Source organism: Nyctereutes procyonoides, unplaced genomic scaffold (assembly GCF_905146905.1).
Source record: "Nyctereutes procyonoides isolate TBG_1078 unplaced genomic scaffold, NYPRO_anot_genome, whole genome shotgun sequence".
NCBI classification, from domain to species: domain Eukaryota; kingdom Metazoa; phylum Chordata; class Mammalia; order Carnivora; family Canidae; genus Nyctereutes; species Nyctereutes procyonoides.
In genome coordinates, this window is record NW_026575144.1 from 12,642,615 (window position 1) to 12,659,021 (window position 16,407).

General features: G+C 43.2%; 1 protein-coding gene across 7 annotated transcripts in view; it reads left to right on the top strand.

Annotated features, from left to right (window-relative positions):
- Positions 1-7,563: 7,563 nt before the first annotated feature.
- The window catches only part of NTPCR (nucleoside-triphosphatase, cancer-related), a 29,014-nt gene continuing 20,170 nt past the window's right edge, over positions 7,564-16,407 (top strand). Inside the window, exons 1-3 of one of the 7 annotated variants that reach the window (XM_055308905.1) lie at positions 7,692-7,799; positions 12,229-12,391; positions 12,888-12,984. In XM_055308905.1, the coding sequence (XP_055164880.1) occupies positions 7,766-7,799; positions 12,229-12,391; positions 12,888-12,984 (294 nt within the window). In that variant the 5' untranslated portion in view covers positions 7,692-7,765. Of the gene's footprint in view, positions 7,800-7,830; positions 7,953-8,065; positions 8,187-8,220; positions 8,373-12,228; positions 12,392-12,887; positions 12,985-16,407 lie in introns of those variants that run through there. The other 6 variants (XM_055308907.1, XM_055308903.1, XM_055308906.1 and 3 more) reach the window with 6 other exon arrangements.

Below are 16,407 nucleotides of genomic sequence, written 5' to 3' on the forward strand. Positions count from 1 at the left end.
GATTTTTTTTTAAATTTTGCGTTCAAATACACATAAGATAGGATGTACCATCTCAACCATTTTTAAGTGTGAGATTCCATGGCACTAAGTACATTGCTGGTATTTTATAACCCCCATCCATGCACAGAACTCTTTCCATCTTGCAACACTCAAACTCTGTCTCCATTAAACAATATCTTCCATCCCCCTTATCATCCTACTTAGTATCTTTATGAATTTGATTCTCCTAGGGACCTCACACAATCAGACAGTTGATGCTTGAACAATCCAGGTTTGAGCTGTGTGGGTTCACTTACACGTGGATTTTTTTTGATGATATGGTGCTATAAATGTATTTTCTCTTTCTTACAATTTTCTTAATAATATTTTCCTTTCCTCCTTACTTTATTGTAAGAATATAGCACATAGTATGTATAACATACAAAGTAGATATTATAGACTATTTATGTTACCGGTCAACAGGAGGCTATTCGTACTTAAATTTGGGGGAGTCAAAAGTCATACATGGATATTTACCTGCTCAGGGGGTTGGCACCCCTAACTACTGTGTCATTCAAGGGTCAATTACATTTGTCTTTTTACATCTGTCTTAATTCATACAGCATAATGCCCTCAAGGTTCATCCATGTTATAGCACACATCAGAATTTTGTTCCTTTTTAAGACTAATATTCCATTGTGTGGATGGACCACTTGGTTTATCCATTCATGCATTAGTGAGCATTTGAATTACTTCCACCTATTGGTTGTTGTGAAAATGCTATAATGAACATGGCTGTATAAATATATTCTCCAAGTCTCTGCTTTCGGTCCTTTTGGATATATACCAGAAATAGAATAACTGGATTAGGTAGTAATTCTAAATTTTTGGAGGAATTTTCATACTGTTTTCTACAGCAGTTGCATCATTTTATATCCCCACCACCGGTGCACAAGGGGTCCAGTTTCTCCACATCCTCACCAACATTTGTTCTTTTCTGTTTTTCTTTGTTTAGTAGCAGCCATACTAATGGTGTAAGGTGTCCCTAATATTGATTTTTATACAGGTTCCATTTTTGTGACTATCTAATTATGTTGTGTGTGTTAGTATGACTTCCAAAGTAGATCATATGTATTTTAGGGCAGAGCCTCTCATATACACCTTCATTATTCTAGAATACCTTCTAAGCACTCTGTAAACAGAAGCGATAAATACAACTGATGACACTGACGTTACATTTCTTCAGAATGCTGTTATGAGCAGTAGGCTTCTACTATTCATTTATATTTCTTTCCCAAATATATTTAACATAGAGGAAGATTTTCAAAAGTGTTCCACTGAAACATAAACTGTTGAGTTAGAAATTCACTTACTTACTGAGCATTTACTGAACACCTAGATCCTAAGTGAATAAGCCTGATTCAGTTCCCTCTCTCATAAGCTTTCAGTCCAGCAGAGGAGAAAGTTATTAAATTTAAATAACTAATTATTCATTACGACTGTGGTAAGTAAAGTGAACTAGAAGTACAAGAAGCTAAAGGAGCTATATTATGGACACTTGGCATATTCTGGGAAATCAGGAATGATGAGTAAGTGTTAGCTAGGGGAAGATGATAAAAGAGAGACAGAGAGGCGGGGAGAGAGAGAGAGAGGATTTGAAAGAAGAAATAGCATATGCAAAGGCCTGTGACAGAGAGCATATGATTCCTCTGGGCATGTAAGAATGTTTAACATCTCCTCCACACCAAGCAGGAGCCCTAGGAAACCCAAGGTTGGGCTAACCCTCCCATACAGCAATACCATCACTTCTATTCTCCTGCACCAAGGAAGTATGAGCGCATTTTTAGTGTCTTGCTGGGTTATAACCAGGCAGGAAAGCCCAGAAGCCAATTATCCTCAGTTCTTCAAAGGTGAGGGTCAGTGGAGCAGTGAACAGGCCAGGCTTTGAGTCTCTTCCCAATAACTCCTTACTCTACTCTTGACTCTGTTCAGAGCATCATCACTACGTAAGGACTAGAGGAGGGGTCTTCAGTTAGAATGGATTCTGTCTCTATGAAAATCTGCCCTATCTCACACTGGGGTGACCAAAATCAAGAATCCAGGATCTTTGTTTCACTAGCCAGTAGGGGGTTGTTTATTGGGGGCGGGGGGTAAGAACAGAACCTCATTTACTTGTCTGTCATAAATCAACAGTCCATATATCCAACCCCACTGGCTTTCAGACTTCGCATCGTGATAGGAGGTGATGATGGGAAAGGGAATCAATGAACACTGCCCCTCTGTGAAAATGAAACACAATACCATTTTATTGTCCTGAAAAATGTAAACACAGTCCATCACAAAAGTCAATGTGTAACACAGCATGGGGGTCAATGGTACCAAACCTGGTTCTAGTCTCGCCCTTAGCACCTAATAGTTTTCGGACTTTGGTTGGGCAGGTTATTCAGTTTCTCCAAGGCTTGATTTACGTGTAAAGTGAGGGTTGGGTGGATGTGACAATCTCTGCCTTACAGGGCATATACAGATTCATAGGGTTAATATATGTCCAGTGCTTAGTTCATGGGAGGTCCATTTTAAGGTAGTTTTAAAATATGCTCTTTTACCAATTATCCGGTTTGAGAGTACAGTCTATGTCCCCAGTATCCCTTCAAATATAACTAGCAGAATACCAGAGCCTGGGACTGCAGCTGGCCTGGAAACTTCTAGGATGGTGATGTAGGTGAGTGCACACATGCAGATGTATGAGTGGTCTATCAGGCTCCACTGCTGTGTCACACATTACCACACATTTAACAATTTAACATCCCACCCCTTTATAAGCTGACAGTTCTGGAAGTCAAAAGTCCAGTCACAAGTGCATCTGGGTTTTCTGCTCAGAAGGTGTGCGCTGGACTGGGTGCTCATTTGGGAGCTCTGGGGAAAAATCCATGTTCAGACTCATTCTTGTTCTCAGCAGAGAACATCTGGGGGCTCCTCAGAGCGATTCTTCCAGCCAGCGCACTGGCACTCTCTCCCCAGCCAACCTCTGTAACTTCAGGTGACCTTGGTGAAGAGAGATGGATGGGACAGTGTGTGTGACCCTGATGGGGCACCACAGGGCTATGGCTGGGGCTCTGCTGTTCCAGTATTTAGGATGTCACACTAATCAACTTCATTGTCTGTATTAGAAACGGAATTATTGTAGGTGAGTGCCATGCCCGATTTGTTAGTCAAGCAAAGTCTCACGAGTGCTACATCACTACCTGAGTATGACTGTTTAATGTTACCTAAATTACACCAATTCTGTAAGGCCAGGAAAGCCTGTGTGACTCTCCCACCCCTCTGCCATTGCTCTGCCTCTTCCCTGTCAGGCTGGTGCTGTTTTCAGGGATAGCATTCACTTACTCATTTACTCACGAAAACACTTACCAAGCACCTATTTTGGGTGTCAGTGAATGCATGATCATCTCTCATCTGGATTATTACAGTAGCCTTCTGACAGTCTTCCTGCTTCCACCCTGCCCATCTGCAGTCTATTTTCCACATAGATGCCTAAGGATCTTTTCCTAAAAATAACTTATATAATGTTACTCCTCTGTTCAAGACCTTCCAATGGCTTTCCCACGCAGCTATAGTAAAAGCCAGAGTCCTCACCATGGCCTATAAAGCCTAAAGAATCTGGGCCCCTGCTTCCACTCTGACCTCATCTCTGATCCAGCTCTCTCTCCCAATCTTCTCCAGCCACGCTGGCTTGCTGCTGTTCCTCCTTCAGCCAAGTACTCGTACCTCAGGACCTTTGCACACACCAATCTGTCTTTCTAAATTGCCATCCCTCAGACTTCTACAAGGCTCACTTCCTTCAGAGCTCTGCTCAGGCAGTATCTTCTCCGTGATAATGAAACACAATACCATTTTATTGTCCTGAAAAATGTAAACACCTCGAGCACCCTCTGTAAAATGCATACACATCCTTTGCATTCCCCATTCTTTTGGTTTTCTTTTTCCCATGGCCTTACCACTATGTTACATTCTATCCACATACTTTCTTGTCTATTTGTTTGTCTCTCCAAACTAGAATATGACCTATATGAGGGGAGACTCCGTTTTATTTACTGCTGTGTCCCCCAGCACCTAGAACACTTCCTGGCATGCGGAGGGTGTATGAATGTGTTGTAAGTACTACGCGGCATGCTGTGTATAAAGAGATGGATAAGAAACGACCCCTCAGGGTCTTGCCTTTTGAGGGCTTCATAATTGGGTGGCAAGAGTAGAGGAATTATATAAACAGATTCCTGTGGTGTCACCAGATGGGGTGCTGAGGGAGCACTGGTGAGGGGTCAGGGAATCAGAATAGCCTTCCCAGGGCAGTGACATTTGAGCCTGTCTTGCAGGTTGAGAGGGGACTCCCCTTGACTTTCTGCTTCAGTCACATTGGCTGATGGCTGTCTTCACTCCTGAGGTGCAGGGAATGACATGGTTAAAACCAAGAGGAAGAGGTCAAATAAAATCTTGAGTTTATGTGCTCTGAACTCTTTTGGATCATTTGCTTCCTGGAACCAATCACTGAGCCAGAAAGATGGAATGCTCTCATTGGCCAGGCCCGGGTCATATGCATCCCCCTTTTCCTCCCTGACCCCCATGAGAAAGGGTGGAGAAGGAAATCCACTCTTTAACCACAGGGGGCTGGGCCTGGGGAAGGGATGGCCCTAAAAGGAAACATAGGCATTATTCCTACATGGGGAAATAAATGCTGGGGGCAAAACATGGTGATCACTTTTGATTTTCCCATTTTCCTCTTTTCACATTCTCAGTAGCTGTAATCTTTGTTCTGGTCTCAGTTTTCTTGTACTCAGGATGTATCACAAACTACATTTCAGAACTCTTGTTCTGTATCCAGGCCAGGGAGATACCAGTGGATGTTAGTGAGGGTGTGTGTGGTGATGTTGTGATGTTGTGATGCCTTGACGTGGTGGGAGCATCCAGGCATGCTGGACAGGAAGAGGTGGTATTGAGGGTGTAAGCCATCCTTGCTTGTCTATGGTGAGGAGGCCAGGAGGACCAATGGATCAGGCTTCACACACAGACTGTCTTAAATAGGCTCTGTAGTTATGTACTGACAAGATGACTTCTTCAGGAATAAGATCCTATATCCAGAACAACTGAATGATTAAAGAAGAAAACAGCTTGCACACTGCCTTTATCTGTTCTGGCAGCTGTAACAAAACACAGACTGGATGACTTATAAATAACAGATATTTCTCACACTTCTGGAGGCTGAAAGTCTGAGATTAGAGTGCCATGATGGGATGGGGGCCTTCCTCTGGGTGGTAGACTTCTCTTGTGTCCTCACATGGTGGAAAGGACTAAGGATCTCTCTGGGGCCTTTTTAGAGAGGCACTAATTCCATTCATGAGGCCTCTACCTTCATGACCTAATCATTTCCCAAAGGCCCCACCTCCTAACACCCTCACTTTAGACATTAGTTTTCAACATATGAATTCATTTACATTCAGCCTATATCATTTACTTGGAGAAAGCCCTTTGTTTTGCTTCTTAAGTGCTCTTCCATCTTTTTTTTTTTTTTTTTTTAAGATTTTATTTATTTATTCATGAGAGATGGAGTGAGGCAGAGACAAAGGCAGGGCGAGAAGCAGGTTCCCTGCAGGGAGCCCAATGAGGGACCATCCCAGGATCCTGGGATCATGACCTGAGCCAAAGGCAGACATTCAACCACTGAGCCACCCAGGTGCCCTCCTGCTCCATCCTTTAACTGTAGAATGAGCAGCCATCCTGTTTTGCCCAGGATAGAAGGGGTTCCAAAGACAGTTTTAAAACTAACACAGTCCTGGCAAAGCAGAGATATAAAAACAAACAAAAAAAACTGCTTTTTTTTTTTTTTAGAACTTTTAGGATTCTGAAATCATAGGAAATCTAAACATGTACTTACAAACTGCTTTAATAAAGCACTATATCACATCTTACCGAAAGGGAGACCACACCCAGGTGCTACAGGAAGAAAGAATTGAAATCACCTGTTCCTTAAGTAATTCTACCATGGTTCAATTTTAAGCAAAAGTTAGACTCATCACAATACTATAATAACCTATTTATTCTAAAATGTGTTCCTAATTATTCTCTAATATAAAATATTTCATCTGTTATTGATGTATAACACATAGAAGAAACTGTACACATCCAAAGACTGTCAATGAATTATCAGGAAGTTAAGACACCATGTAATCACCCCAAAATAAATCATTTTTATGGGGAAGAAAACTGACATCCAATTACAGAATTTTCTTTTTGCTCTCTGAGACAGCGATTCTCTACATCTGGAATCTGTATGTTCCTTGAGTCACCTAAACTAATGCCCATTAGTAGCTACCAGAATGCCAGGTATAACATCAAAAGACAAGAATCCAACTTCTAGTAATCCTTGCAAATTATAAATGGGGTTTTATTGATGGGAGTTTTTACATAATTAGCATTTAATGTTTAAATGTCATTGATAAAAATAAGAGTGCATTTATGACCGTGTACTTATTTCCTTTCTTTTGGAAACTTCTACTATGGGCTCACTAGGCTGCATCAGCTGTTCTTGATTCCAATTTGCATGAGGTTAAAGATAAATGTAGGTGGAAAGCCCTACATTACCAGTGATGCAGCTTTATAAATGTTGCCAAAATGATGGTAACAGCTACACCGTACAAATCTTATTTTTTAGATGATTACTTTTTAAATAGCTAAAAATCTGAGGCCATCTGACTGATGTATAGAGCAGGCCAAGGGGACCCTGGAGGTCCTGTGTGGGCACAAACCAATTAAGTTGAGCACTCAGCGAAATTGCTTTCTCAGCCAGGATGGAGAATGATTGATCACAAGTCAAACCGTACACACGTCAGACTGAAAGAGTTTGCAGGTAAATTCGGCCCAAGGCCATTGCCACTTCTTTTCGCCGGCTGAAACACTTCAGGTGGGTAAGTGAGTTGGGGGAAAGCCACCTAATTCTTTGTACATTGAGATCCTCCCCCTGGATCTTGCCTCGGTTTCCGTTTAGGGTATAGAGGTAAGAAAGGCCCGTTTCTGACCTCCACGTGCGCAAAGTCCGCCCAGACTAGTGGTTCTCAGCCACAGCGGACTTTAGAAGTCGCTGGGGAGTTCAAAACAACAGAAACCGATGCGGATGCTCGGGACGCACGCGAGAGCAAACACTCGCGCTCCGAGGGAAGTGGAGCCCAGGCAGCAAGCTCCTTTAACTGGCAATTCTGCTCGCAGCCAAGGCTGACAGCAGCGGGCAGAGTTGGGATCGGTGGAAGCCTCCTCCCTTTGCAGGGAGGCTCCCAAGACCTAACTTCCAGAAGGGCTGTGCCCGCAGCCCGCAGCCCGCAGCCCGGGGGAATGTCAGCCCTCGGGTCCGGGCGTTGGGGCAAGGGCCGCGCCCATCTGCCCCGCACCCGTTTAGGAAGAGACACTCCAGGGCACGTCTCCTCGGAGACACCCTGCAGGGGCCCCGCACCCAGGTCTGAGCACCAGGACCCGGAGAAGCCCGGACGCCCACCCTCCCCACCGACCCCGTAGGGGCGGACCTCGCGGAGCAAAGACACCAGCAGCCAAGGGCGCATGCGCGAGCGAGGCCGCCGCGGAGGTACCGGCGCGGACCGAGGCGGAGCCCTGAGGCGCATGCGCGGCCGGCGGAGGCGGGGCCTGGGGCACGCTGCGGGGCGGAACCCGGATGTGACCCAGACCGCGACCCAGACCGCGACCCCGGCGGGGGCCCCCCCACCCCCCCCCACCCGGGCCCAGGGGCATGGCCCGCCACGTGTTCCTGACGGGGTCCCCAGGTAACCTGGCCCAGGTGTCGGCTTCCGGGAGGCCGCGGGGGTCGGCCGGGGTGGGGGAGGGGCGGCGGGCCCTAAAGTTCCCGGCTTAAATGACGGGCCCAGAAAGCGCGATTTTAAGTACGAAAGATGCCATTAGACCTGAGGCCGACGCTGGTAAGAAAAAGAACATTTTGGTGGAATTCGGGCATCTCCACGACGGCGTTAAAGGGCGGGGTCCGCCGGCAGCCGCCTAACTCCGGGCTGTGAACCTGTGAGACAGCAGCTCCGGGAGGCCCGGTCCTGCCGACGGCCACGGGGGAGCATCCGCCCGGCAGGGGCGCGGACTTTGGCCGGGAGGATAGAGAAGCGGAAGATGAACCCCCCGCTCCTTCCCAGGCCCTTGCAAGGGTGAGGCCGCGGGAGCGGAATGGCCCCTCGGTTGCGGTCCTTGGGCAAAGCCCCTAACCCTGTGCGGTTGCGAATAGACGCGGTAGTGTTCCTTCCGACGGGACCCTGCGGGAGGAGACGCCTTTTCGGCGAGGCCCTACGCAGGTGTGAGGAGGTGTGACCCAGGAAGGTCCGCATCAGACGGTGGTAAGGCAGAAAGATGGGCTTGGAGAGGAGGAAGGGATCTCTTTCTTCAGCCCCTTTGCACCGTGGGCCTAGTGTTGAGGTTAGCTGAGAGTTCAGATGTCCGAGATCGTCGTTGGGAACCTAGAGTTGTCTTTCACTTTATTTTAATGGTTGTGTTTTGTCTTAAGTAGCACAGGCCACACTTAATATTGCAAGCTTTGGAATCTTATTTTTTTACCAGGCAGTGGGGAAGCTGCGAAGAGTGTGGTTGGAGGAATTTCTAATACCCAGAGTACTCCGTAATCCTGCAAAAGACTGTCCTCTGGAAGTTGATTTGTCAGTCCTTTATCGCTCAGCAGGCTGGCCCCACACCGTCTACTGTGTTTCATAACAGAAGTGATCTGTTATGATCTCATCATTCCTGCCTGGGTCCTGGGGGTGCCTGGGCCTGAGGTTGGCCAGGTCACCACTGGTTCTTCTTCTTGTCCCTTTTTTTATAAAAGGTTTATGTACACACAGTTGAAAGACTCAAATAATTTTCTGATATAGCTCTGCTGAGCCTGTGTTCAAGCCCAGTCACCCTCTTTCTGTCCATCTTCCTGGTACACTTACAGTGTAATTTGATTAGCCCAATACATGTAATAGCTGCTAATCACAGAAGAGCCATGTAGCCAGTGATCTGTAGTTTTCCGTTTATGTACGACTTTTATTTTCCCCCTTTGGAGTTAGAGTCTGGTGTTTTAATTTTTAATAGTTTCTTTTTTTTTAAATTTTTAATAGTTTCTATCATCGATTCCATCTCAAAATCAGCCTGCTGTCTAAATCTAATCTACATACCAGGTCATCAGGTAATACATCTTCTCAAAGAGGTCACTTTGAGTGACTTGTCAGTGCCCCACCAGGGTGTCCCTGGCACTTAGCATTTTTCCCAACTTCCAGCTGTGACTGATCTTGGAGGGCTTTCTCTGGTCACTAGATTCTACTATAGCTGTGCACAGGGCAGGCCTGAAAGGGCCAGGGATTCCTGCCCCCCAGGAGCAGTCTGGAACCCGTGATAGATGGAAGTTAGTGGGTAAACTCCCTTACTTCCTTACCCCTCAGACAGGAGAATGGAGTCACTGTCTAAAACTGTCTCCTAGGATTCCCCAGTGGGATTAGCTGCCCACAAATGTGACTTGCTTGATTATGCAGTTACTTCCCTTGAGGTCTTGGCGGTCGCTTTCCAAGTTAAACCACCTGCACTTCAGTCTTTATCTCAGGGTCAGCTTTATGCGAGAACTAGAACCAAACAGATTCTGGAGCTCTCTGACCTGCTCTTCTTGCCTGTGCGTGGTGTGGAGCTGTCATTTTGGGGTCTCCTTCAGCATTGGTGTTACCTCTTAGTGTAGACAGCACTAGGGTAGCAGCTTAATTGATGGGGATGAAAAAGTATTGAAACAAGATTTCTATAGCTGATGAGGAAGGGGCTTAGCCAGTGCCTCCTCTTGCTTCCTGGTGCTCTATCCAACATGCAGGATGCACAGCATCCCCTTTTATTACAGCTGCTCTGTGTTATCTTCAAAATGTAGTAACTTTTTTTTTTACATTTAGAATGAGATAGAATAAGACCAAAAAAATTAAAATATTAAAGAAGAAAATGGCAATCACAAGGATTTGCAACATACAGAAATAAGTGCTGTGAACTCTCCCAGTTCCCTCGCAACATCTTTTATAGATACATAGACTTCACTTTTTAAAAAAATTTTACTTATTTATTCATAAGAGACAGAGAGAGAGAGAGAGGCAGAGACAGAGACACAGGCAGAAGGAGAAGCAGGCTCCATGCAGGGAGCCCGATGTGGGACTGGATCCTGGGTCTCCAGGATCACACCCCCAGGGTCAAAGGCAGCGCTAAACCACTGAGCCACCTGGGCTGCCCAACTTCCCCCCCTTTTTTTAAAAAGCTTAATGGAATAATACTGTACATTCCTACTGTGACTATAACCTGCTTTTTCTCCGTATATCCATATATTGTGGTCTGTTTTCTGGGCTAATCTAGGTAAACAGTATTCTCTTTAATGGCAGCGTGGCATTCCTGCATGTTTATATGTCATTATATACATAGTACCATAATTTATCACTCCCTTACTGATCAACATGTAGGTTGCTTTCTATATTTTGCTATTATAATGAATACTGACACACAAACCTGCTTCATTATATCTTTGTGCTGTGGTCTGATTCTTGCTAAAGGTGAATTCATAGCGATAGGAATGCTGCGTGCTGTGGAGGGCACATGGAAGATACCTTTCAGAAAAGTACCAACCTACATACCTACCAGGGCCACTGACCTACCTTAAACAGGTTCTTCAGTGACTTTTTTTTTTTTTTAATATTTTATTTTTTTTTGAGAGTGAGTGAGCAAGAGAGAGGGCACAAGTAGGAGGACGGGCAGAGATAGAGGGAGAAGCAGACTTTCCACTGAGCAGAGAGCCCCATTCGAGGCTCCATCCTAGGACCCTGGGATCATAATCTGAGCAGATGCTTAACCAACTGAGCCACCCAGGCACCCCCCTCAGTGTCTTTCTTAAAGCAGCAGTTACTGGGGGACAGAGCTGGGATGGAAACCCTACATGATTCTTTTCTAGCCACAGTGAGCATGTGGCTGGGTTGCTGTTCATGTCCCAAGAGGCCAGCTGCCACTGTCTCTTGATGTGACGTTTGGAGAACAGATCATGGTTTATCTCAAGGAAGCTTAAAAGGGTTCTTGGGGAACCCTGATGACTCTGTGTCAGCAGCCGAAGACATAATATGATTTACAGCCTTGTGGTATCTCACAGTAGTCTCTGGTAGACTTGCTGGAGGCTTCCCGTTTTTCAGTTTTTGGGTCATCATGATGCCATTGACTTCAGTCTGTATGGAACAAGACTTGTAAACAAAGTCATGGTGACACACAAAGGCCCCTGTTAAAATGTATGGTCCTTACTAGTTGTATAAACTTGGATAAGTTACCTGACCTCTCTGGGCCTCATCTGTAAAACAGGAACGAGGGAACGAGAATGGTAAGCGCCCAAGAGGGGGAGTTGTGAGAATTTAACCAAGGAAATGCTTGTGGAGCGTGCTAGGACAGTGCCTAGCTCCACAGGGCTGGTGACTAGTGTGCACCTATTGGTGCTTGTAAACACAGCAGAGTCTATCAGGGGAGTTAATAGGCTGGGTGGACGAGGGGGTGGATGGAGGCCCTTGAGTTGTAATTTGGGAGAGTGTGGGGCAAGCCAGAGGAATGCTTCAGGACACTGGAGGAGGTCACAGAAGGGGTTGTCAACCGGATAGTATTGCTCTTGGGAGAAAGTTTAAAAACTACCGTTTCCAGTGGTGTTAGTGGTATTTAAGGGGCTGTTCTGGGGAGACCTAGCATTGTAAGTCCATGGAGGAGTGATGGGATTCTCTCACGGATAAAGGTAGGTCCAGAGTGCTCGGAAGGTTGAAATCCTAGTTTTAAGGTGCCCAGTCTGTGACCCACACATGACCTGTTGAAAGGGTGTGGCCACCCACGAGGAGAGTAACCCTGGTTCTAGAAGCTCATCTCAGAGGATGCAGACTATTGCCACAGAGCCCCTCAGGTGGTTCTGGGATTGCGTATGTGTGTATGTGACAAAGTGTTTTAGAATTTCAAAATTAAACTTTAAGATCCCATTCCTATTTTTATTATGCTTGGAATTACAAAGTCTTAACACCTGGAGCAATAAAAGTTGAAGTGAACTTAATATTCATAAAATCCGCTTGCAGCCCATTTCTTTTCCTGCAGTAATTGTTCTCAGAGGCAGTGAGTGCTGTGTGTCCTATAGCAAGGGACTGGTTCCTAATGAGCTTTTGTGTTGTTTTTGTTTTTCTTTAGGAGTTGGAAAAACAACATTGATCCAGAAAGCCAGTGAGGTTTTAAAATCCTCTGGTGTGCCTGTTGATGGATTTTACACCGAAGAAGTCAGACAGGGAGGGAGAAGAATAGGATTCGATGTTGTCACATTATCCGGCATGCGGGGAGTTTTGTCTAGAATTGGGTACTGATATTTCATTTCTATGGTATTTTATTCTCCTTGGACACAGGATTTAGCCACATGATCTCTTCTATCTTGAAAGAATCTTGGGCCTTTATGGACTTCTCAGAGAAAAAAGAGATTGAAACCATCTTAAGAAAAAGTATAAAATTATCTTAATTCACTTAAAACTTACCTCAACAAGTAATAGGTTTTTAGCATCTTGTAATCTGTGATCCTGTTTCTTATGCTACTTTTCTGTTGTTACGCTGCCTCTCCGCAGCTTTGGGATGAGCTCCCAAAGTAACTGCCAGGGCTGGTGGTGGTGGTGGTGGATTGCACTCTTGTTTTCAGGAAAAAACATGAAAGTAGGTTAGCTTTGCATACCACCACTTTTTGTGTAGGTGATTTTTAAGGGTGATTTAGCATATGTGGAAGGCCAGACCCTCCCTGGAGTAGCTGCAAACCATAAATCAATACAGGGGTCTTTCAACAAAGAACGCACTGTCTTTTCATTCAGGGCAGAGCCTCCGCCTGGAAAACGTGAATGCCGAGTCGGACAGTATGTGGTAGATCTGACTTCCTTTGAGCTCTTGGCACTTCCAGTCTTGAGGAATGTAAGTATGTGATTTCTGCCTCTTGAGCCCATTTCTTCTTAGCATATTGTGGGAATTACTGACCCTGGGAACAGAGTGGTTTTGCTTCAAAGAGTGGCCAGTTTTGCATTTTACAACTGAAAAGTTTTCAAGTGACTGAGCCTTGAAAAGGATATATGCACCATAATTTTTTTTTTAATGCACCATAATTTGATGTCACTCTGAACTACATGTAAATTCTTTGTCACACATATTCAGCACATGGAAATATTTTATACTGGGAGGGCTCTGATGCCCAGCTACCAAGACCTTCCTCTTATTTATATCTTCACCGTGTTTTCACGCACAACAAATAAACATTTGGGAAGGGGAAATGTCATTATATAAATATAATGGTAGGCACCTAACATATTACAGATCTTCCTCAGCTTATGGGATTACCTCCTGATAAACCCATCATAACCTAAAAATATGGTAAATGGAAGGGTGGCCTACGTGGCTCAGCAGTTTAGTGCTGCCTTTGGCTCAGGACGTGATCCTGGAGACCCGGGACTGGGTCCCATGTCCAGCTCCCTGCATGGAGCCTGCTTCTCCCTCTGCCTGTGTCTCTGCCTCTCTCTCTCTCTCTCCCTGTGTCTCTCATGAATAAATAAAAAATCTTAAAAAATATATAGTAAGTGGATAACACATGTAATACAACTAACCAACAAACTGTTATAGCTCAGCCCAGCTGACCTTCAACATGCTCAGAACACTGAACATTAACCTATGGTTGGGCGAGATCATATGGCACAAAGCCTATTTTATTTTATTTTATATTTTATTTTATTTTATTTATTTTATTTTATTTATTTTATTTTATTTATTTTATTTTATTTTATTTATTTTATTTTATTTTATTTTATTTTATTTTATTTTATTTATTTTATTTTATTTTATTTTATTTTATTTTATTTTATTTTATTTTATTTTATTTATTTTATTTTTACATATTTTTTAATTGGAGTTCATTTTGCCAACATATAGCATAACACCCGGTGCTCTCATCCCATCAAGTGCCCCCCCTCAGTGCCTGTCACCCATTCACCCCACCCCCCACCCACCTCCCTTTCCATCATCCCTTGTTTGTTTCCCAGAGTTAGGAGTCTCTCATGTTCTGTCTCCCCTTCTGATATTTCCCACTCATTTTTTCTCCTTTCCCCTTTATTCCCTTTCACTATTTTTTATATTCCCCAAATGAATGAGACCATATAATGTTTGTCCTTCTCCATTTGACTTATTTCACTCAGCATAATACCCTCCAGTTCCATCCACGTCGAAGCAAATGGTGGGTATTTGTCGTATCTAATGGCTGAGTAATATTCTATTGTATACATAAACCACATCTTCTTTATCCATTCATCTTTCGATGGACACCGAGACTCCTTCCATAGTTTCAAAGCCTATTTTATAATAAAGTGTTGAAGATCTCATGCAATATATTGAGTACTGTACTGAAAGGGAAATATATAATGTCTGTGTGGGTGCAGAATGGTTGTCAGTATATTGGTTGTTTACAACTTTCATGATCCCGTGGCTGCCTGGGAGCTTGGACTCCTGCTCCTGCCCAACATCATAAGAGAGTATCATACTGCATGCTGCGGCTACCCCAGGAAAAGGTCAGAATTGAAAAATCTGACCTATGGTTTCTACCGAATCTTTTTACTTTCTCACCACTATAAAGTCATGAGTTAAATCATTTAAGTCAGGGACCATCTGATATACTGTGTATCACTGTAATACCTTTTTTTTTTAATAGCTTATTGAGATATAATTCACATACTGTATGCTTCACCCATTGAAAATACACAATTCAGTTTTTTCTAGTATATTCAAAGGATTGTGCAACCAAACATCACTATCTAATTTTAGAACCTCTCCATCATTTCAAAAAGGAAACCCCATACCCATCAAATACTCATTCTTCCTTCCTCTGTCCCTCCCAGCTCCTGGCAACTACTACCCTACCTTCTTTGCCTGTCAATTTGTCCAGTCTGGGCATTTCCTAAAAAGGAAATCATATACAATGGTGTCTTTAGTAACTAGCTTATTTCACTTAGCATAATGTTTCCAAGGTTTATTTACACTTTAGCACATATAATTCTTTTTTATTGTTGAGTAATATTCCATTGAATGGATATACCACATTTTGTTGATCTCATCAGTTGATGGACATTTGGATTGCTTCTAGTTTTTGGTTATATTGAATAATGCTGCTCTGAACATTTGTGTGCAAGTTTTTGGGTAGACATATATTTTCAGTTCTCTTGGGTATACACCTAGGAGTAGACATGCTAGGTCGTATGGTAAGTCTGTATAAATCTTTGTGAGAATACCCAGACTGTTTTTACAGACTAGCTGCACATTTCCACCACATTTCATTTCAGTAGATGAAAATTCCAGTTTCTTCACATCTTTGCCAGCACCAATTATGGTCTCTTTTAATTTCATCATTCTAGCAGATGTGATGCATTATCTATCATATAACTTCGATTTGCATTTCCCTGATGACTAGTGATGTTGAGCATCTTTTCATGTCTTTCTTGGCCATCTGTGTATCTTCTTTGGAGAAATATTTATTCATTTGCTTTGCTCATTTTTAAATTGGCTTAGTTGCCTTTTTATTACTGAGTTGTGAGATTTCTTCATGAGATCTGGATACCAGTCTGGTATCAGATATATGGTTTGCAAGTATGTTCTTCCATTCTGTAGGTGCCTTTACTTTCTTCATGGTGTCCTTCGAAGCATGATTGTTTTTGAGAAGTCCAATTTATCTGTTTTTCTTATATTTGTGCTTCTATAGAAGTGATTATGTGATTTTTATCTTTCATCATATTAATGTATTTGTATTACATTAATTGATTTTTGGATGTTAAACCAGCCTTGGTTCTTGGAATAAATCCCTCTTGGTCAGGGTATATAATTATTTTTATGCATTGATGGATTCAAAAAGATTATATGCAAATCCTTTTATGTATTGCTGGATTTTTATATATTTGCAAGTATTTTGTTGAAGATTACAGTATCTATATCTCTAAGGGATATGGTCTGTAGCTTTCTTGTGCTGTCTTTGTCTGATTTTGGTATCAGGGTAAATATTGGTCTCAGAATAAGTTGGGAAGTGTCCCTTCCTCTTCTGGTTTTTGGAAGAGTTTGTGACTTATTGGTATTAAATTTTTTCTTTGAATGTTTGATTTACCAGTGAAGCCCTGTGGCCTGGGGTTTTCTTCATGGGAAGCAAGAAGCATTGTAATTGTGAATTCAGTCTCTTTACTTGTATAGGTCTGCTAATTTTTTATTTCTGGTTGAGTCAATTGTAGTAATCTTTTAGTAATTTGTTTCATATATCTCATCTGTTAGTATATGATTGTTCATATATTCCACTATGATCCCTTTTATTGTGTA